Source organism: Ambystoma mexicanum, chromosome 4p, assembly GCF_040938575.1.
Source record: "Ambystoma mexicanum isolate Mex_15411 chromosome 4p, UKY_AmexF1_1, whole genome shotgun sequence".
Classification (NCBI taxonomy): domain Eukaryota; kingdom Metazoa; phylum Chordata; class Amphibia; order Caudata; family Ambystomatidae; genus Ambystoma; species Ambystoma mexicanum.
Window position 1 is genome coordinate 374,797,997 of NC_090927.1, and position 23,298 is coordinate 374,821,294.

At 44.4% G+C, this 23,298-nt stretch overlaps 1 protein-coding gene across 1 annotated transcript in view; it reads left to right on the top strand.

Annotated features, from left to right (window-relative positions):
• NT5C1B (5'-nucleotidase, cytosolic IB) overlaps window positions 1–23,298 on the top strand; it is a 145,071-nt gene that overhangs the window by 117,456 nt on the left and 4,317 nt on the right. The window contains exon 5 of the mRNA XM_069605920.1: window positions 7,459–7,643. Within this exon, the coding sequence (XP_069462021.1) occupies window positions 7,459–7,643 (185 nt within the window). The remainder of the gene's footprint in view (window positions 1–7,458; window positions 7,644–23,298) is intronic.

Consider the following 23,298-nt stretch of genomic DNA (forward strand, 5'->3'; position numbering starts at 1 on the left):
ACCACACCCCTGTACCTCACCTAGGAAAACCTTCAAAAGCGCTGACCTCCTCCACCTGGAGATACTTAACTCCCGCTCAGCCAACAAACACTCCTCTGACATCTGTCTCCTTCTTGAACACATTGACCTCGACATTCTCGCTCTTCCTGAGATTTGGTTCAATGCCAGCTCAGTCATTTCCTTTGTTCCCTCCTCCCTGGCAGCTTCAAGATCATCGCCAAGCCATGACCTATGACCTCACAGCACTGGGGGACTGATGGGGGGGGGTTTGCCTTAAACTTCCCCAAGTGGGTTCCTGCTTCCATCTCACCTACCCAGCTCTATTACTCTTTTGAAATCCGGGTTTGCAAGTTAGTCACCTCTCCCACTGCCACCCTGACCATTGCTACCATCTACCTGCATCCAGGCGCCACCTCCCTATTCATCTCTGAATGGGCTGACTTCTGCTCGTCTTTACTTTCATCCAGCTCTAATGTTTTCCTCCTGCGTGATTTCAAAATTCATCTGGACTCCCCTGGCTCTGCCTCCACTCTATTCACTGACCTCTGCTCCTCGCTTTCCCTCTCCATTCTCCCTTCTGGGCCAACCCACACAGCTGGACATATTCTGGAGGCCCTCATACACTCTGACCGCTCTCCACCCCATTAGTCACCCCTGTTTCCTGGTCAGGCCACTCTGTCCTCTCCTCTGGGTCCCACTGGCCCCCTCTGCAGGCCCAAAAGTCCCACCAACCTTGTTCACTAACATCCGCCAGATGAAACGAGTGACTGCGGCTACCTTTGGCTCCACCTTCACCCCCTCTCACCCACCACCTCTGACTCTACCTCTGACTCTGTACTCAGCAACCTCTATCTTTACATCACCAACACTCCTGACATTCTTGTTCCAGTCATGAGGATCCATCAGAAACCTGCCTCAAAATGTAACACTTGCTACGACACCAAACTTGCAGCCCTGAAATGAAGGTGCAGGGCAGCAGAATGGACGTTGGTAACCTCAAGCTCATCCTCTAACAAACTGGCCTGCCACCTGCTCCAAAGGCAATACAGACTCGGCATCCATGCAAAGAAAAGGGTCCACATACAGGCACGGGTCTCCGGCGCATCTAATAACTCAACGGAACTTTCCAAAACCTGCAGGGAACTAGCCAACCCCTCTGCAGTCTTCTCTTCCCCTTCTCCTTCACAGGCCCTCTGCAATACACTGGCCTAAAATGTGGCCAAACTCAGGACATTCTGATTACCCTTTCTACACTCCCTCGCAACCCATCCCACACCCCCAACCACTCTCCCCCATTCCCTCCTTCTCTCCCGTCACACCTGAAGAAGTTAACGGAGTTGTCCACTCCATGAAGGTCTCTTCTAAGCTGGTCTCCCCTTGCTCATCCAGGAACATCAAGGATAACATTGGCTCTCTTTCCCCCGCTCTCGCTGATTTCTGCAGATCTTTCCCCACCCACCCTTAAGCACTCTCTTGTGTGCCCACTCCTGAATCAAATCCTCTGGCCCTACCTGCCCTGCCAGCTATCGCTCTATCTCTATCACCGCCTTTCTGGGGAAGCTACTTGAGAAGCTGGCTTTGCCCCAACTCAACTCTCACACTGAACTTGTTGGTGGCCTCCACAACCATCAATCTAGATTCTGAGCATCCAGAGGTATGGAAACTGCTATTCCTGACACCTGTGAAGAACTGCTTGCATCTCTTGACTCCAACTCCCCAGCTGTCCTTATCCTTCTCGATCTCTCCTCTGCATTTGACGCAGTTAACCATTCCATCCTCATACAAAGGCTCTACAATACACTTTGTATCTCAGAACGGGCACTGGATTGGCTGTTCTCTTTCCTCACTAACCGCTTTTCCCAAGTCATCCTGGACCGCTTCTCCTCTCCTGCTTCCATCTCCACCTGTGGTGTCCCCCAGGGCTCTATACTCTCCCCTTGCCTTGCTCTACTTTGCTCTCATTGCACGCCTCCTCTCCTCTTTCTCCTCCAACTTTCAGTGTTATGCAGACAACACACAGCTCTTCTTCAGACTCCCTGCTGACCCTCTTGCACCCTCCATTATCCCTGACTGCCTATCTCCCATCCAGTCCTGGTGAGCCCTTCAATATTCTCTGCCTCAACGCCTGGAAACTGAGATCCTTCCCATTGGGACCCCTGCTCCCTCCTTCTTCCCCTCACTCTGGCCTTCCTCCTTGGGCTCTCCCCCTGCGCCTTCAACTGAAGCCAGAAACCTTGGCATCATTTTTGACTCATCTATATCCTTCCTGCCTCACACTCAGGACATTTCCAACAAGTCCAATTATCAGCTCTTCCTTCTCAAAGGAATTTTACCTTTACTCACTTTCCCTCAGAGGCTCAATTTGACTCATGCCCAGGTTCTCTCTAGGCTTGACTACTGTAACAGCCTCCTCCTGAATCTCCCTTCTTCAACTCTGCGACCCCTTCAGCTTATCCAGAATAGGGCAGCAAGACTTATCCTTGGCCTTGCCTTAAGCCCAGGGACTGCATCTCTCCTGCATTAAAAAGTCTTCACTGGCTCCCGGTTGCTGCACAGATAAAATTCAAATCCCTCTGCATCACCCACAAGGCTGTCTGGGCCTGGGGACCAGGCTATCTTCAACAGTATCTCACTGAATACTCTCCCTCTAGAGCACTTCGCTCCTCTAGCACCAACTCTTTGTGTGTGTAGCGTTTTGATAAACAGAGGGCAAGGGGTTGCTCACTTTCCACTGCATGCCCCCTCCTTTAGAATAGCTTAACCCTCCCACTGCACCTTGAGCAGGATCTTCTCAAATTCAGGAATCTCCTTAAGACTTTACTCTTTTCATCCTCCTTCCCTCCTTTCTTCTCTGCTAATCCCACAGTTGCTGAATCAGTGTGTTTGGCCCTTATGCATCCTCTGGGCCTTGACCTCCCACACCAATTCTTCCCAGCTCCTGTCTGTCCACAGCACTTTGCATCTGCACAGCCTCCGCTCTGGAGGCTTGCACTTACACCTCCCTTGGCCCAGGCTATGTAGCACTCAACATTTCTGGCATTTCATCTATGGCTCACCCACGGGCTAGGACTCCCCAGCACTTACCCCCTCTTTCCTCTTCCTCGACTGCAAAACATCCAAAGGCGGAGAAGTAGCTCTGATTTCAAAGGTCACTCTCCCCATCAGACTCTGCAACCAAACATGGGATAACAATGCTGACCTACTCACTGCCAAACTCTCAATTTCCCCCAACTGTACCATTAATGTTCTGATCACTTACAGACCACCAGGCACAACCCGAGAATACCAAAAACACCTCCTCCATATCATAGGGAACAACCTGAAGAGCTCCACCAAAACCACCCTACTTGGAGATCTCAACCTCGGACTGCATGACCCAAAGGACAAAGCAGCCTCCTCATTTGCCAGAGAGCACACTGACCTAGGATTCACCCAATAGAGTCACAGAGCCAACCCACTGCAAAGGTCGTACCATAGACTGGATTGCAGGTCACAACTGCTCGTCTGCTATTACCAACATCTCAGCCCACCGGTGGACAGACCACCACTGTATTCAATTCACTATTCCTACCAATCCCATCACTAGAGTGCTCACATCTGCCCCACCAGCTAAAATCAGAAGCTCGAATAAATTAACCAAGGTCAACCTCCTCCCCTTTCTCGACATCCCTGAACTTACACCGCCCTTTGACAATAACCTTACTACTCTTGCCAACATCTACGCCCACACCCTCATCTAAGCAATCGAATCCATTGCTCCGCTAGAGGAAAAAAAAGGGAAACAATCTATGCACACTAACTCCTGGTTCACGGAAGAGCTAGCAGCCCTAAGCAAACGTCAAGCCCTAGCCAAATGTCAAACCACAACCAATAAATCCACCCTGACAGAATTTAAAGTTATCTCATCCACGTACAAAGAAGCTATATTTGAAGCCAAATCGGAATCTTTCAACCAGAGTCAACACAGTTAACACCAAATCAAGGGAAATATTCTCTATCTTCAAAGATCTCATCACCCCCTCTACCAGTTCAGATGAAATCACAAAAGGCGAAGCTTGGTATGCCAGCATCCAAGCATCCCTCCTCAACAAAGTCAAACTACTCCAGGAAAAAATCCAATCACAACGTAAAGCACTCCCCAAACAGAACAGTCCACCCCGCCTATCCCCCCTTCTGACACCCCTCTCTTTTCCTTCAGAGAAGTCACAGAAAATGAAGTTGCAGACCTCCTCCAACACATCAAACCTTCCACATGTAAAGGGGACATTTGTCCACTGATCATCATCAAAGAGTGCGCTGGCGCACATTGACCCCCATCATCACTGCCTTTATCAATGCCTCCTTCTCATCAGGAATAGTACCACAAAGCTTAAAGAAGCATGGGTCTGTCTTCTCATAAAGAAACCCACCTTAGATCCCACATGTCCAAACAACTACCGGCTCATCACCACTGTCCCTTCCCTCCTCAAAATCTTAGATAAAGCTGCCCACAGCCAAATCCAACAGTACTTTGAATCCAATGCCATCCTAGACCTGTTTCCTGTGGTCAGGTCTATCCCTCCTTTTCTGGGCAAACTCTTGGAAAAACTGGCCATCTCCCAGCTCAATCTCCACACTGAATCTGTTGGTTGTCTCCATGATCACCAGTCTGACTTCAGAGCTGCCAGAAGCACGGAAACTGCTCTCCAACCTTGATTCCAACACCCACTGTGTCTTCATCTTACTTGATCTCTCTTCTGCCTTTGACACGGTTAACCATATTATCCTGCTCAACCGTCTCTGCGATAACCTGGGGATCACTGGTCAGGCCCTGGTGTGGCTGACTTCTTTCCTCTCTGATCGGCCCTCCCAGGTTCAACTTGGGTCCTTCCTCTCCTCTATCTCTATCTCTACCTGTGGTGTTCCCCAGGGGTCTAACCTCTCTCCCTGGCTGTTCAACCTTTACCTGGCACTTCTTGCCCACCGCATTGCAGCGCTCTTCCCGAACTTCCAGTGCTATGCGGATGACACTCAGCTCTTTTTCAGGCTGCCCTCAGCCACCTCTCCTCTCTCCCTCATCTCAGACTGTCTGTCCGCCATCCAGGAGTGGTGTGCTGGCAATGCTCTCTGCCTTAATGCCAGTAAGACCGAGATTCTCCTCATCGGCACACCCGTGCCCTCCTTTCCTGTCACTCTCTGGCCGGCCTCTCTTCGCCCTCCTCTTGCTCCCACTTGTGAGGCAAAAAACCTCATGTCATCTTCGACTCCTCAATCTCCTTCACTCCCCACATCTCTGACGTCTCTAAGAAGTCACACGACAGCTGCACCTTGTCAAAGGTATTCTTCATTTCCTCTCCTTGCCTCAGAAGCTCACTGTCTCCAGAGCTCTGGTTCTCTCTAGGCTTGACTATTGCAACAATCTGCCTGCTGCTACCCTCCGCCCTCTGCAACTCATCCAGAAACAGGACTGCAAGACTTGTCTTTGGCCTCAAGCCTAGGGATTGTATGTCTCCAGGACTGGAATCTCTGCACTGGCTCCCAGGGGTTGCAAGGATTAAGTTCAAAACCCTCTGCATTGTCCATAAGGCCTTCTGGGGCCTCTATACCTTCAACTCTCTCTTCCTAAATATCTTCCTTCTCGAGCTCTTCGCTCAACCGCCTCCAACTCCCTCAGGGTCAGTCGCTTCTCCAAGCAACAAGTTGGTGGTAGATCTCTTTCTTCGGTAGGGGCCTCCCTCTGGAACAGCCTCCCTGTCACCCTGAAACTTGAGGAGAATCATCTCCGGTTCTGGAAGCACCTCAAAACCTTTCTCTTTGCTTCTGCTTTCTCTCCTCCTCTCCCATGCTGACTTACTGGCTGATACCGAAACTGCACTGGTTACCTGGCCGCCAACTGATCTCAGGCCCAGGTCCCCCCCCTGCCAGTTGCTTACCTGCACTACCTTCCTGGCAACCCTCGCACTTGGGGACTGTTTCTGTACCCCTACAGTCCCCCTACCAGCACTTCACACCGAATGTCTGCACTTACCCTTGCCACCTGTTGGCTGTACTTTACCTACTGTTATTTATTCTATTATCCCATGTTCCGCACTCACCCCCCCGCCGCACTTTCCCCCCTCCCCCTTCCCATGTACTTGCGCGATCTGATTGACACCTGGGCTAGTAGGATCGCTGTCTGTTTTCCCTCTGTTCCCCCTCCCTTGCCTCGTCACGCCTTGATGCACTTGTGTATAGGCGCGTTACAAATGCCATATCATATCATACATTGTAACAGCAGCTATTGCCCCTCCCCCCCACCTTTGTTGTAGAAAGGGTCCTTTGAGGCCAGTTAAGTCTATTGTTGATTTTTGTAGCAGTAGCCATAGCAGCATGCGAAGCAGTGGGAAAGATGAAAGCCCATAGGAGCCAGCTGAAGGGCTCAATTATGGGGCTATTTAACATGAAAATTTTTATTTTTTATTTTAAACGTCTTTTAGATTTCTACAAAATTCCACTGGTAATTCCGTCGGTGTTTTAAGATGACATTTTGCATTACAGTTCCTCTTTTATGTCCTTGCGGCAGAATATAATATTGATTCCTTTTTTCCCTTTTGTTTCTTTTAATAGTGATCCATGATAAAAGTTTGATCTGTGATAAAATATATTGTATATACCTTTAAAAACATACACCTATGTATGTCTATTTGCTGGATTTTACATAGCACAGTGTGAAGCAACGTAGCCCTGCTTAAAATGGTGATGCATGACATTACACTGATATTAGGGTGCGTTAGTATGAGCACATTTAGAAGGATGGACTCTTAAGGGTGCACCGCAGGGACACAGAGAGAGGGGATACGGAAGGATCTAGGTTTGATTCATTTGATGTGTTGGTGCATCTGAAACCACGCTTCCTATCCCCATGGGCTTCAGATAATGTGACCTGACTTTCGCTGTTGAACCTCTGGGACTGCATCTCTTCCTTGACCTCTGCCACTCTGAAAGAGTGGAGAATGTACAATACGCTTTTGTGTGGAGAGTGCACAAGAGGTTTGACATTTGAGACTGTTTATGATAAACATTACGAACCCGCCCACCTCGTCACGCCTTTTCCAACACATTTGGTGAAACGGCTGTTTCACCACATCTTTTGCAGCATTTGAAGGCGGGGGTTCGGGAAAAGGTAAAAGAAAAAGGGCTCTAGGGGCAGTGGGGAGTTGTGGGGGAGGTGTGCAGGTGCGTGGGGGTGAGGCATGGGGGGCTTGCCCCCATAGAAATATGCAGCAAAAATCAATCGCATGGAAACAGTTTTCACGACGGGATGGGCCAGATCGAAATAGACATTATGTTCCAGTCACCAAGTGCGTATGTACTGTGCTTGTCATATGATCTGGAATTTCAATTCTGTCACCTCAGTATATGTTTATTAGGAAATAAGACCATGAAGAATCGCGAAGTCTAGTGGAAATGTCTAACTGAATTTGGCTTGTGCGTTTTCAGGAATTGCAGCTGCCACTATGTTCACCTCCAGAAAAGGAATCCATTTCTCCGACAAGCAGCTCCGGGTGGCATTTGATGGGGATGCAGTCCTGTTCTCCGACGAGTCTGAACAGATCGTGAAAGCGCACGGCTTAGATGCATTCTTCGAAAACGAGAAAGAGTTTGAGAACAAGCCCCTTGCACAGGTGATTCGCTGACTGCAGAAAGCAGCATATTTTAGTGTTGATTGCCAATGTTGCATGTAAGAAGTCTCAAAATGCTAATGCTTTATCCCTTTCTGCTTACCTTCTGAAATATCTGAATCCATCTACATGTCTGGAAAGTGATAGTAGAAGTGATATTTGCTGGATCGTTTTGGCAAATCTGTGGCATACCTAGTTAGTTTTCATTCCAGCAAAACTCTATTTCTGTGCTTGCTGTGCAGTGTGGAAGTAACCTGGTTCAGGTGAAGCCCGTTCAGGGGCTCCTTTCCCTTTCATAACACAGACTGTGATCCTTGTTCTGGTTTAGGAGTCATGCACGTCTGCTTTATAGAGTATCACTTGATCACGCTAATTTTGGGATCCCTCCCTTTGGGATTGATTCGCAGTGACCAGGTTGCTCTCCTCTCCTTCAGTATCTGTTCTGCTTTATAGGCAGTTTTAGTTTCTCTTTCCTAAATATGATATGACTAAGATGTCTATTGCAAAAAAATGATATTAATTGGAAATTAAGAGCTTCTCCCACATTCCACAGGGATTGAATAAACATATGATGGCATTGCAGGATTTCTCATGTCGTTCTGAATCCAGCATGACATTAAACAAACGCCTCAAGCCTGGATCACAAAGAAGTGCACTAGAGTAAATGATATGCCCGTGGTCAGAGTTGCACCTACTTCCTTATAGTGTAGTTAGAATGGCTTCAACTGAAGCTGTTCTGGACGAATGGAACATCTTTGAGATGTTTATGTGCAAATGTGGTTCAGAAACATTTGCTCCAGAGCATCATCAAGGTATTCTAGGCATCTCCAGCTTTGTTTCAGTTTAAGGATTTGGAGCCGGTGCAAATCTCAGATGCTCTTGGGCGTCTCCTAATGTGTCCCTTTGCATGTCTTTGTGAATCAGGCCCATCCAGTTCAACGACAAACAGGACTGAGGCACCTTTAATACCTCAAAAAGCAACACTGTAGTAGAGACTGTGACTCTGGGCCAAATCACTGCTAATGGTGTTAGAGCATGACCCGACATGCAAGCTGAATCAGAAATGTGAGCATGAGGCATTACCAAATTAAAGACCTGGATCATAGCTAATTTTGCAAAATGCATATGTGCTCAGTGGGAGAAAATATCCTGCCAATAGACCTAAGTGATGAATAGAGGAAAAACCTAACCAATGTGAGATCTACCAGTGGTTAAATAGTAACAAAGCCACAGTACTGCGTAAAGCCACACAACCCAAAAATGTATTGTTTTGAGTGCTTCAACAATGAGTTCCAAACTAAACTCTGGTAACTGAGAACAAAGGAAATCACCTTTCTAACATGATGAAGTTCCAATCACCATACCTAATTTAAAGATATCAAACACCCCTGATCCACAACACCCTGTCTCGTTCGGTTTCAAAATATTCCCAGAAGCCATGGCCGCAGAAACTTTACATACATTCACACGGTATGCAATAGAAGGGATTGTCAATAGGCCTCTTATATTATGTGCTAAATCGAAAATACACAATAACTATTTCCCTGTGGCAGACTCCCATCGTATTTTGCATTTGAATACTGAATGGAAATGATATTCTATTAAAAGGTACCCAGAAGATTCTGTAGGCTAATTACACTGCACAGACATATTACACATACAATCGTCTGAAGCAGGACTTTTTGACCACACAATAATTAATTATAGATTGAAAATTCCCCACCTCATCCTGATATTCTTAATTATTGAAAACGTGCCATCTAATTAATATTAGCAGAATATAAAATCAGCCTCGGAAACTAGGATTACAGGAGGAATATTGTGTTTGGGCGTGTGTGTGTTTGTGTGTATGTGTGTGTGTGTGTCTTACAGGCCACATTACGTGGAGTACACAATTAAATGTGCGTTTAAGGTTTAGCACATAACATGGCATTGCTCAGAGAGCTACGGACAATCCCTTCCATTACATATACTACTAACATATTTAAAAGATTTTCCTAAAAACGTTACCTAGTACGTATGAGTTTTAAAATGCTTACTGTTGCATAGCCTTTTACCAGTCTGCCCTTACAAAATAACACAGTTTTTAGCACTCGAAGCCTGGATCACTGCGCGCTTCAACCGTAGCAGGTGTGCATTAAGGATCTATTAGATCTTCAAAGAACCGATGGATGAATGGAGGGAAAAGCACAAATGAATTCAGGCCAAAGTTATAGGTATCACATTCTCCTTGTTTCACTTTAGACTAGGGTGGATACGGGACTGAAAAGCAGATGTGCTGGGCTGCAGTGACATCCACCCTAGTGGCCATAAACTAGCTGTTAAATGTTAGTCAGAACTTGGGTACAAACTGCAGGAAAGCACTGTAGTTAAATGCGTGAACTAACAAATAAATTAATTGAAGAATGTACTCTTACTATTGAATGCTGACCATCAAATAGACCTTGCAATGTCTCTCATTCTGTTGAGGCTGAACTATTGAAACCCTGTGCTCATCAGCCTCCACAGTTACCAAATATAAAAGTACAACATCTACAATACAAGGCATCAACAGCATGCAAAACCTGAAGTAGCATAAACCTTTAATCCTGAAAAGCACTGATAAAGTAAAGAATGCAACTGAAGCCCTATGTACGAAAGCTTCAGAAAAATGCCCTCACTGTGAAAACAAAATAAGAGCAAGCCTCCACCTAGAGCTCCTTCTTCAGCTTTGCTGGTTTGACCAGACTGGAAAAGAAAGCAATGTGGAGGAGAAAAACTAAAAGTGATGGAATGAATGCTTCTGAAAATGCTGAAGAGGTCTTTCGGGTCACAAGAAAGCCACTAACCATGTATTGAAGATCAAAAATGCTATTCTTTACCAAATCGTGCAATTGCTGGTGTTATAGCCGTAGACATTCCCATGCTCACTACAATGGACTAGGCCCAGGCACTCTATATGACCGTGCCAACAAAGACAGGAGTTCCTAAATCACTAACTTATACACCATTGATACAAATGGACGGAGTGATACTGGCATTCTGTTCCATTGGAGTTCAGTGGTCTGATCATACTGAACCCCCATGTGGATGCATTCTACTCTTCAAAATAATCTCCTAAATAAATAAAGGTTTAGATTGAGGCAGTTTTTACCCCCACCACACTTGGACACAACCTCCCTGATTCATAAATGTCTTTCAATCTCCCTGTACATCCATCCTATAGTAAGTTTCCAAGTAACATATTCAGCATTTTCCAATATCAACACCTTTTTGTATGTCAAGTACTTGTGATCATCCCTACAATCTACTTGTAGAAAGATTAACCATCATGCTCTAGTTGTGAATATCCTCACCTTTTAAATTATGACCTATGGCATGCCAACTTTAGCCTCTCATATCTTTTAGCCTCTCATATCTCATCTTAGCAAACCTTTGTGATGGTGCCAAACGTTTTAGTATGAAACTCAAGGAAATTGAATACTGCATAATTGATCTCACATGCAAACATGTTGGCTTGGGTCTCTTTTACAAGGCAGTCTAATTGAATAGCAACATAATCAACACACAGTGGGTAGTGTAAGGAACTCATGGTGGCAACAGTAAAGGCAGATATAAATAATCACAGTTCAAGGGTGTGTATTAAACTGTCAATGCAGGGTGGAAAAATACCTAATCTAAACCTGAATCTAAGATTGGAGCAAGCCTCCACCATCAAATGAAAAATAAGGCAGTCCTTGTGGCATCGTGTCAAAATAAATGGGCCTATAATGAAGAAAAACCTATTGCCAATTCCTTACAACTAATTACAGAAAGAGTGTGGATAGGGTTTCAATAAAGAAAGAAGTGTTCCAAATAATAAATCAGAATGTGAATGCCAGGGGTCTTCCTTCTCCATGGGACAAGGTGAGACCTTGAAGCACAGCACACGCTCGAGCTTTCTCAGCATGAGCCGACAGCTCTGTTGCAGCTATCAGGTTCTTCAACTGCAAAGTATCTTTTCAATAAAAAGTCTCTTGCCCTCGAGGGCCTGATGTATTCCACAACAAACAATCAGACAAAAAGGTATTTTCCGCATACACATTGGGTGATGGCTTCATCCCTGGGTCCCCCTCTTCCAGGTGCCGACCCCTCACGTATCGTATTTAACCAATCAATTGAACAGTTCCTTTCTCAATGGACTTTGGGTGATGAATTTTCACCCCTGAATCTCCCTCGACCGGGCTCAGACCCACTTGACGATGCTTCTTACTTTCCCCTCTTTTTCCAATATGTCTTACTTTCACCTATCGTAATGTCTTTTTAAACAGTACTTCAGGCTTTGTCCCTGATTGGCGGGTTCCCTCTGCCGGGTTCACTCTCGCTAACTTTTACAGACAGAACACTGTGGACATCCCGTGGTCGGGTTCACTTCGATCAACACAGCATTCTGGTTGTTGGCTTCCCTCTGCCGGGTTCACTTTCGCCAACTTTTACGAAACACACTTCATATACTGATTTCACCATGCGGGATTAATTTCCCTTAACTTCACAATCATCTGTCAGTCAAAGACTTTCAACGGTACAGAGAATTCTGCAAGACCCCCTGTATGACCACTTTGACTTCTCTTCACCTCTTCCCAAGGCCTTCTGTTAACGGTAGTCACTACCATTTGGTAATCGTATTTATTTATTTATTTATTACATTTGTTACTCGCCCAGACCCGAGGGTATAACAGCGAAAATACAGGTGAGTTGTCACATTTATACAGTGTTGTAGTACAGTCATATCAAACATTTTTAAACTAAGGTTACAACAAACATATAGTCAAATTACTTATACCAAGTTACATTTAGTCAGGTAGCCACTCTCAAATTGTTTCAGCACTACTTGCAGTTCTGAAGGTGACCCCTAGCTGTATATGGGAGAGTAGGACTCAAACGGTTAATATTTGTTGAATAACCAAGTTTTCAGTGCTTTTTTGAATCTTGGTAGGGAGTCCTCATTTTTGATTCTAAGGGGAAGTGCGTTCCAGTGCGATGGGGCTAGGACTTTGAAACTACTTCCTCCTGCTCTGCTGTATTTGTATTGAGGAACTTCTAAGAGGGCCAGTTTGTTGGATCTCTGTGTCCTACAGGAGATTTGTTTCTTAATGGAGTTGTTGAGATAGCTAGGTGCTTTGTTGGTGATGCATTTGTAGACGATACTAAGATTTTTGAATATGATTCTTGCTTCAATTGGCAGCCAGTGGTTTTCTCTTTTAATAATGGATATGTGTTCAGATTTCTTTATACCTAGTGCCGCTCTAAGGGCTTTGTTCTGTAATAATTGGATTTTGTTTAAATTGGTTTTGGAAGTTCCTAGAAAGAGGATGTTACAATAATCCAATTTCATTAAAATCAGAGCTCTGGCCAGTGTGATACAATTTGAGGGGGTAAGAAATTGGTGGCTGAGTGCGATAGGTTTTGCTGTATAGGCTGTGGACGAGGAGAGGGCTGCTATTTGTTTGTGCATAGTGACGTTGGCATCTATGTAGACACCAAGCGTTTTAACTTGTTTAAGTACTGGGATCAGTGTACCATCAACGTTAATGTGAGAGTAGTCCGGGTGGAGGGTGCTTATTCTATTTAGGGAGCCCACAATGAGGACCTCAGTTTTTTCATCGTTAAGGCCGAGGCTGTTGAGGGCCATCCAGTTTTGGATTATAGAGATGGTGACGGTGTCTTGGGTGTAGTCGCCTGTAATGGGAATGAGGATCTGGGTGTCATCTGCAAAGTTGGTGTAGATGACGCCCATATCGTCTAAGGCCGAGAATAGGAGTTTAGTATATGCATTGTAGAGGGTGGGGGAGAGGCAGGATCCCTGGGGGACTCCTATGGGTACAATTATGGGGTCTGCTGCAAAATGTCCGATGGCTCTGGATTTCTCTGGATGTACGGTCAGTTAGAAAGGATTTGATCCATTGTGTGGCGTTGTTGGAAAAATTAAAATCTTTTCACATAGTTTGTCATGGTCTACCAGGTCAAATGCTGCTGATAGGTCTAGTAGCAGTAGGGTGGCTAATTTGCCTGACTCTCTAATGGAGTCCAGTTGGATTTTCAGATCCAGGAGGGCTGTCTCGGTGCTATGGTTAGGTCTAAAGCCTGATTGTCTGGCTCTTAGCAGGTTATTTTGTTTAAGGTGGGTTTGTATTTGGTTATGGGCTATTTTGTCGATGATTTTAAGTAAGAATGGGACAGTTGTTATGGGCCGGTATTTTGTGGGCACTAGTGGATCTAGAGTGGGCTTTTTTAGTAATGGGGTGACCCATGTCGCTTAAATGCTGACTGGGACCTGATTGGTATAAAAAGAGGCATTCACAAAGTTAGTGATTTTAGGTGTGAGGATGGGGGCGCAGAGTTTAATTAGGTGTGCTGGAAAGTTATCTCCTTTGCAGTTGGAGGCTTTAAGTTTGAATATTGTATTAAGTACTACATCATGGGACACCGGTGTGAAGTTGAAGTGGGGGGGGTGGTATTTTCTAGATTAGTGGTGATTTGGTTATCCGTGGAGTGTTTATCAGACAGGAGATTTCTTTTGGAGATGATTTTGTTTTGTAGTAGCTTGATTTCTGATGCCAGAGCATCTTGGATGGTGGTACACCAGTCTTTGCTTGGTTGGACTGGGTTAATTATGGGGATCAGATTCTACAACTCCTTGAGCATGGTAAATAACTCTTTGCTGTCGGAGGATGCATTCCTGATTCTGGTATTAAAGGCATCTGCTTTATGGGCAATGATGGCTGATTTGTAGATTTTGTTTGCAGAGTTGAACGCTTCCAGGGCTTCTGGGGTGTGGGTTTTCTTTAGCCGGTGTTCGAGCGATCTTTTAATCTGTCTAAGTGAGACTAATTCCTCATTGAAACAGAAAGAGGACTTTTTGTCCTTGCATTTGGTTTTATTAACACAAGGTGCTAGAGTATCAATTGTGCTGGTGAGACAGTTATGGTAATGGTCCGCCAGGGCACAGGGTTCTTTAGCAGTAATCATATTGTTGTTAAGGGAAGTGGCTAATAGGGGGTTGAGGTTTTCTGCTATAAGTTTACGGATGTTTCTTGTCACGTAAGATTCTTCAATGACCGTTTTCGGTAGGTCTGGTTTGTTGCACAGGATAGTGAAGTTTATGCTATGATGGTCTGACCAGGGTACTGAGTTAATGGAGTCTATAGAGGCTATAGTGTTGAGTGGTAGTATCCAATCTAGTAATCTCCCTTTTGTATGAGTAGGGGCGTTTACAAGTTGTGTGAATGCCATGTCTTTGAGTGCACTGTGTAGTGCTTCTGCTTTGTGGTCTAGGGGGTCATTAAAATCTAGCTTCAGATCCCCTAGAAGTAGACATTTTCTATTAGGTTTAATGAGTGGCGTTAGCAATAGTGGTATGTCTAGTTCTGGTTGAGATTTGGTGTTAGGTGCTCTATAGATGGTTATTATATTTATAGTAGTCTTATGGTTAGTAGCTAGTTTAGCCAGCAAGACTTCGTAGCCATGTGGGTTCTCAATAGGGCAGGTTCTTATTTTGAGATGGGTTTTAGCAATAATAGCTACTCCCCCACCTACTGATTTTGTTCTATCCGTCCTAAGAATGGTATGGTCTGGAGGAATGGCAATGGAAAGCGAGGGCTAATCGGCCAGAGTTTCCTGCGTGAGCACCCACGTGGTGCTGGATGCCTCTGTTGCTGTAGTTTTCCCCCTCTTTCATCAACTTTCATATCTTTCAATGTTCAAATTAACCGTTTGGTACTTTTCGTTCAACACAGTTCAGTTTCTCATCGACTCTCCCCTCAACTCCCCGGCTGTGATGAACCACTTGGCTTTCTTGTCCTTCGAGTCAAGGTTTGTACCACTGAGACAAGCGTCTCTCCCCAACTTGGTAATCAGCGGAGGAGGGTTATGTGTACCATTAACATCTACTGCAACACACGCTGGCCTTTGTTCGCTGTCTTATGTTTCCATCTGCGGAGGTTTCACAGGCCTTGATCAGAAAGGGCAAGGTCACTTCTCTCCTTGGCACACTCTTGTTATTCGCCATCTTTCACCACCTCTTGAACTGTCATGCTGAGTTAGCTCTCACGTTGTGCGGTCTGCCTTGCTCATCTCGTGCTCTTGTGCTCCACCTTTTATCCCTTTGAGGAAGGGAAAGGGCCGTCAGGTCTGTGTGATTCTGGTCAATTGCCTGACTTTTCCTGACCCTTGTGTCGGGACAAGTCGGGTGAACAGCTCTAGGGGTAGTCTCAAAAGGGGGGGGTTGGTAAATTCAGAAGGGTGAGATTGGTGGGGTTTGTAAAGCAAACAGGAATTATCCGGATTATTATGATGAAATAAACAAGTGGGTTTGTGGGAATGGTAGTGTTTTATCTGAGCAGAGTGGGAATGTAGGGAATAATGATCAGAGGGTCAGGAGTTTTTGGGTATGTAAGAGAAAGACAGAGATTCTGGGAAGTGTAGTTTCTCATGGCACTGGAGTTTGAGTTCTTAAAGAGTTTACTACAGACGGATGGTTTGTTGGCTTTGGCTGAGGGAGATTCATTGAGAGTAGATCTGGAGCAGCCTACAAAAGCTTCATGGTCTTCACCCTCATCACCTTCTCGCCTGGTAAAATACTGCACACAATAATGAATTATAGATTGAAAATTCCCCACCTCATCCTGATATTCTTCATTATTGAAAACGTGCCATCTAATTAATATTAGCAGAATATAAAATCAGCCTAGGAAACTAGGATTACAGGAGGAATATTGTGTTTGGGTGTGTGTGTGTTTGTGTGTATGTGTGTGTGTGTGTCTTACAGGCCACATTACCTGGAGTACACAATTAAATGTGCGTTTAAGGTTTAGCACATAACATGGCATTGCTCAGAGAGCTACGGACAATCCCTTCCATTACATATACTACTAACATATTTAAAAGATTTTCCTAAAAACGTTACCTAGTACGTATGAGTTTTAAAATGCTTACTGTTGCATAGCCTTTTACCAGTCTGCCCTTACAAAATAACACAGTTTTTAGCACTCGAAGCCTGGATCACTGCGTGCTTCAACCGTAGCAGGTGTGCATTAAGGATCTATTAGATCTTCAAAGAACCGATGGATGAATGGAGGGAAAAGCACAAATGAATTCAGGCCAAAGTTATAGGTATCACATTCTCCTTGTTTCATTTTAGACTAGGGTGGATACGGGACTGAAAAGCAGATGTGCTGGGCTGCAGTGACATCCACCCTAGTGGCCATAAACTAGCTGTTAAATGTTAGTCAGTACTTGGGTACAAACTGCAGGAAAGCACTGTAGTTAAATGCGTGAACTAACAAATAAATTAATTGAAGAATGTACTCTTACTATTGAATGCTGACCATCAAATAGACCTTGCAATGTCTCTCATTCTGTTGAGGCTGAACTATTGAAACCCTGTGCTCATCAGCCTCCACAGTTACCAAATATAAAAGTACAACATCTACAATACAAGGCATCAACAGCATGCAAAACCTGAAGTAGCATAAACCTTTAATCCTGAAAAGCACTGATGTAGTTCCCAATAAAGTAATGAATGCAATTGAAGCCCTATGTACGAAAGCTTCAGAAAAATGCCCTCACTGTGAAAACAAAATAAGAGCAAGCCTCCACCTAGAGCTCCTTCTTCAGCTTTGCTGGTTTGACCAGACTGGAAAAGAAAGCAACGTGGAGGAGAAAAACTAAAAGTGATGGAATGAATGCTTCTGAACATGCTGAAGAGGTCTTTCGGGTAACAAGAAAGCCACCAACCATGTATTGAAGATCAAAAATGCTATTCTTTACCAAATCGTGCAATTGCTGGTGTTATAGCCGTAGACATTCCCATGCTCACTACAATGGACTAGGCCCAGGCACTCTATATGACCGTGCCAACAAAGACAGGAGTTCCTAAATCACTAACTTATACACCATTGATACAAATGGACGGAGTGATACTGTCATTCTGTTCCATTGGAGTTTAGTGGACTGATCATACTGAACCCCCATGTGGATGCATGCTACACTTCGAAATAATCTCCTAAATAAATAAAGGTTTAGATTGAGGCAGTTTTTACCCCCACCACACTTGGACACAACCTCCCTGATTCATAAATCTCTTTCAATCTCCCTGTGCATCCATCCTATAGTAAGTTTCCAAGTAACATATTCAGCATTTTCCAATATCAACTCCTTTTTGTATGTCAAGTACTTTTGATCATCCCTACAATCTACTGGTAGAAAGATTAACTATCATGCTCTAGTTGTGAATATCCTCACCTTTTAAATTATGACCTATGGCATGCCACCTTTAGCCTCTCATATCTTTTAGCCTTTCGTATCTCATCTTAGCAAACCTTTGTGATAGTGCCAAACGTTTTAGTATGAAACTCAAGGAAATTGAATACTGCACAATTGATCTCACATGCAAATATGTCAGCTTGGGTCTCTTTTACAAGGCAGTCTAATTGAATACCAACATAATCAACACACAGTGGGTAGTGTATGGAACTCATGGTGGAAACAGTAAAGACAGATACAAGTGATCACAGTTCAAGGGTGTGTATTAAACTGTCAATGCAGGGTGGAAAAATACCTAATCTAAACCTGAATCTAAGATTGGAGCAAGCCTCCACCATCAAATGAAAAATAAGGCAGTCCTTGTGGCATCGTGTCAAAATAAATGGGCCTATAATGAAGAAAAACCTATTGCCAATTCCTTACAACTAATTACAGAAAGAGTGTGGATAGGGTTTCAATAAAGAAAGAAGTGTTCCAAATAATAAATCAGAATGTGAATGCCAGGGGTCTTCCTTCTCCATGGGACAAGGTGAGACCTTGAAGCACAGCACACGCTCGAGCTGTCTCAGCACGAGCCGACAGCTCTATTGCAGCTATCAGGTTCTTCAACGCAAAGTATCTTTTCAATAAAAAGTCTCTTGCGCTCGAGGGCCTGATGTATTCCACAACAAACAATCAGACAAAAAGTTATTTTCCGCATACACATTGGGTGATGGCTTCATCCCTGGGTCCACCTCTTCCAGGTGCCGACCCCTCAAGGATCGTATTTAACCAATCAATTGAACAGTTCCTTTCTCAATGGACTTTGGGTGATGAATTTTCACCCCTGGATCTCCCTCGACCGGGCTCAGACCCACTTGACAATACTTCTTACCTTTCCCCTCTTTTTCCAATATGTCTTACTTTCACCTATCGTAATGTCTTTTTAAACAGTACTTCAGGCTTCGTCCCTGATTGGCGGGTTCCCTCTGCCGGGTTCACTCTCGCCAACTTTTACAGACAGAACACTGTGGACACCCTGTGGTCGGGTTCACTTCGATCAACAAAGTATTCTGGTTGTTGGCTTCCCTCTGCCGGGTTCACTTTCGCCAACTTTTACGAAACACACTTCATATACTGATTTCACCATGCAGGATTAATTTCCCTTAGCTTCACAATCATCTCTCAGTCAAAGACTTTCAACGGTACAGAGAATTCTGCAAGACCCCCTGTATGACCACTTTGACTTCTCTTCACCTCTTCCCAAGGCCTTCTGTTAACGGTACTCGCTACCATTTGGTAATATTATTTATTTATTTATTTATTTATTTATTACATTTGTTACTCGCCCAGGCCCGAGGGTATCACAGCGAAAATACAGGTGAGTTGTCACATTTTATACAGTGTTGTAGTACAGTCATATCAAACATTTTTAAAGTAAGGTTACAACAAACATATAGTCAAATTACTTATACCAAGTTACATTTAGTCAGGTAGACACTCTCAATTTGTTTCAGCACTACTTGTAGTTCTGAAGGTGACCCCTAGATGTATATGTGAGAGTAGGACTCAAACGGTTAATATTTGTTGAATAACCAAGTTTTCAGTGCATTTTTGAATCTTGGTAGGGAGTCCTCATTTTTGATGCTAATGGGTAGTGTGTTCCAGTGCGATGGGGCTAGGACTTTGATACTACTTCCTCCTGCTCTGCTGTATTTGTATTGAGGAACTTCTAAGAGGGCCAGTTTGTTGGATCTCATTGTCCTACAGGAGATTATTTTCTTAATGGAGTTGTGGAGATAGCTAGGTGCTTTGTTGGTGATGCATTTGTAGACGATACTAAGGGATTTGATCCATTGTGTGGCATTGCTGGAGAAATTAAAATCTTTTTTTAGAGTTTCACATAGTTTGTCATGGTCTACCAGGTTGAATGCTACTGATAGGTCTAGTAGCAGTAGGGTGGCTAATTTGCCTGACTCTCTAATGGAGTCCAGTTGGATTTTCAGATCCAGGAGGGCTGTCTCAGTGCTATGGTTAGGTCTAAAGCCCTATTGTCTGGCTCCTAGCAGGTTATTTTGTTCGAGGTGGGTTTGCATTTGGTTATAGGCTATTTTGTCGATGATTTTAAGTAAGAATGGGACAGTCGTTACGGGCCGGTAGTTGAATATGATTCTTGCTTCAATTGGCAGCCAGTGGTTTTCTCTTCTAATGCTGGATATGTGTTCAGATTTCTTTATACCTAGTGCCGCTCTAAGGGCTTTGTTCTGTAATAATTGGATTTTGTTTAAATTGGTTTTGGAAGTTCCTAGAAAGAGGATGTTACAATAATCCAATTTTGTTAAAATCAGAGCTCTGGCCAGTGTGATACAATTTGAGGGGGTAAGAAATTGGTGGCTGAGTGCGATAAGTTTTGCTGTATAGGCTGTGGACGAGGAGAGGGCTGCTATTTGTTTGTGCATAGTGAGGTTGGCATCTATGTAGACACCAAGCGTTTTAACTTGTTTAAGTACTGGGATCAGTGTACCATCAATGTTAATGTGAGAGTAGTCCGGGTGGAGGGTGCTTATTGTATTTTGGGAGTCCACAATGAGGACCTCAGTTTTCTCATCGTTAAGGCAGAGGCTGTTGAGGGCCATCTAGTTTTGGATTATAGAGTATACTTTGTTGATGATGACGGTGTCTTGGGTGTAGTCGTCTGTAATGGGAATGAGGATCTGGGTGTCATCTGCAAAGTTGGTGTAGATGACACCCATATCATCTAAGGCCTAGAATAGGAGTTTAGTATATGCATTGTAGAGGGTGGGGGAGAGGCAGGATCCCTGGGGGACTCCTATAGGTACTATTATGGGGTCCGCTGCAAAATTTCCGATGGCAACTCTGGATGTACGGTCCATTAGAAAGGATTTGATCCATTGTGTGGCATTGCTGGAGAAATTAAAATCTTTTTTTAGAGTTTCACATAGTTTGTCATGGTCTACCAGGTTGAATGCTATTGATAGGTCTAGTAGCAGTAGGGTGGCTAATTTGCCTGACTCTCTAATGGAGTCCAGTTGGATTTTCAGATCCAGGAGGGCTGTCTCGGTGCTATGGTTAGGTCTAAAGCCTGATTGTCTGGCTCTTAGCAGGTTATTTTGTTCGAGGTGGGTTTGCATTTGGTTATAGGCTATTTTGTCGATGATTTTAAGTAAGAATGGGACAGTCGTTATGGGCCGGTAGTTCGTGGGCACTAGTGGATCTAGAGTGGGCTTTTTTAGTAATGGGGGTGACCCATGCCGCTTTAATGCTGACTGGGACCTGATTGGTATAAAAAGAGGCATTCACAAAGTTAGTGATTATAGGTGTGAGGATAGGGGTGCAGAGTTTAATTAGGTGTGCTGGAAAGTTATCTCCTTTGCAGTTGGGGGCTTTAAGTTTGAATATTGTATTAAGTACTATATCATGGGAGACTGGTGAGAAGCTGAAGGGGGGGGTGGTATTTTCTAGATTAGTGGTGATTTGGTTAGCCGTGGAGTGTTTATCAGACAGGAGATTTCTTTTGGAGATGATTTTGTTTTGTAGTAGCTTGATTTCTGATGCCAGAGCATCTTGGATGGTGGTACACCATTCTTTGCTTGGTTGGACTAGGTTAATTATGGGGATCGGATTCTCCAACTCCTCCAATGGTAAATAACTCTTTGCTGTCGGAGGATGCATTCCTGATTCTGGTATTAAAGGCATCTGCTTTATGGGCAATGATGGCTGATTTGTAGATTTTGTTTGCGGAGTTGAATGCTTCCAGGGTTTCTGGGGTGTGAGTTTTCTTTAGCCGGTGTTCGAGCGATCTTTTAATCCGTCTAAGTGAGACTAATTCCTCATTGAATCAGAAAGAGGACTTTTTGTCCTTGCGTTTGGTTTTCAATTGTGCTGGTGAGACAGTTATGGTAATGGTCAGCCAGGGCACAGGGTTCTTTAGCAGTAATCATATTGTTGTTAAGGGAAGTGGCTAATAGGGGATTGAGGTTTTCTGCTGTAAGTTTACGGATGTTTCTTGTTACGTAAGATTCTTCAATGACCGTTTTCGGTAGGTCTGGTTTGTTGCACAGGATAGTGAAGTTTATACTATGATGGTCTGACCAGGGTACTGAGTTAATGGAGTCTATAGAGACTATAGTGTTGAGTGGGAGTATCCAATCTAGTAATCTCCCTTTTGTATGGGTAGGGGTATTCACAAGTTGTGTGAATGCCATGTCTTTGTGTGCACTGTATAGTGTTTCTGCTTTGTGGTCTAGGGGATCATTAAAACCTAGCTTCAGATCCCCTAGAAGTAGACATTTTGTATTAGGTTTAATGAGTGGCGTTAGCAATAGTGGTATGTCTAGTTCTGGTTGAGATTTGGTGTTAGGTGCTCTATAGATGGTTATTATATTTACAGTAGTCTTATGGTTAGTAGCTAGTTTAGCTAGCAAGACTTTGTAGCCATCTGGGTTCTCAATAGGGCAGGTTCTTATTTTGAGATGGGTTTTAGCAATAATAGCTACACCCCCACCTACTTATTTCATTCTATCCGTCCTAAGAATGGTATAGTCTGGAGGAATGGCAATGGAAAGCTAGGGCTAATACTTGCTTCAGATCCCAGTATCTTGACATCTAGATAAATTGACTAAGCTTGCTAATGATATCCTGCTCTGACTTTGCCTCATATGGACCCTTAATGACCAATTTGCTGTTGCTAGTCTTGCTTGCTAAGTCATGTTCTCCGGACTGGTCCATAGCTCATTCAGCCGTAACATGTTCAGTTAAAATCTTATATAGGCGATCCATGGGAGGGACCTTCCGCTGAGGTGATACGAGGTGAATGATTGCTCCTTTGTACTTGCCCAATTGGTCAACAGTCCAGAGCCTTACCCAGTAGTAGGCCAGGCGTGCTTTACAAATAGTCTCTATGCGTTGCATACCAGTCTCCAAAAACACAGTTTCATTTGGTGTACTATAGGGTAGGGCAAGGATGTTTTTCAGATATTTATTTTCTCTAACCGAAAGGTTCGGGCACCTAATGTTCCCCCAAAGCTCTGCTCCAAATGTTGCTGCCTGTCTAGCTTGGGTCTTATATGCGTCAAGAGAGACGCACAACGCCCCATTCCCATGTTCACTAGTGAACCTTGCGAGTGCTTCACTGTACCTTGTCAGGGTATTACGTGTTTGCATCCCTCGCAGTCTGCAGGGCGTGTACCCGGAAGCCCGGATCACAAAATGTTGCACACAAAGGCACGCTGTGCTGTGCCCTGGGCTTCTGGGTACACACTCTGCAGAGTGCCTAAGGAACCTGGAGCTCGGCAACTGGAGGCCGAAGCTCTGTGGAGGTAAGTGGGGAAAGGGGTGGGAGCGGGGGGAAGTGGGATGGAGGGTACCACATACCCCG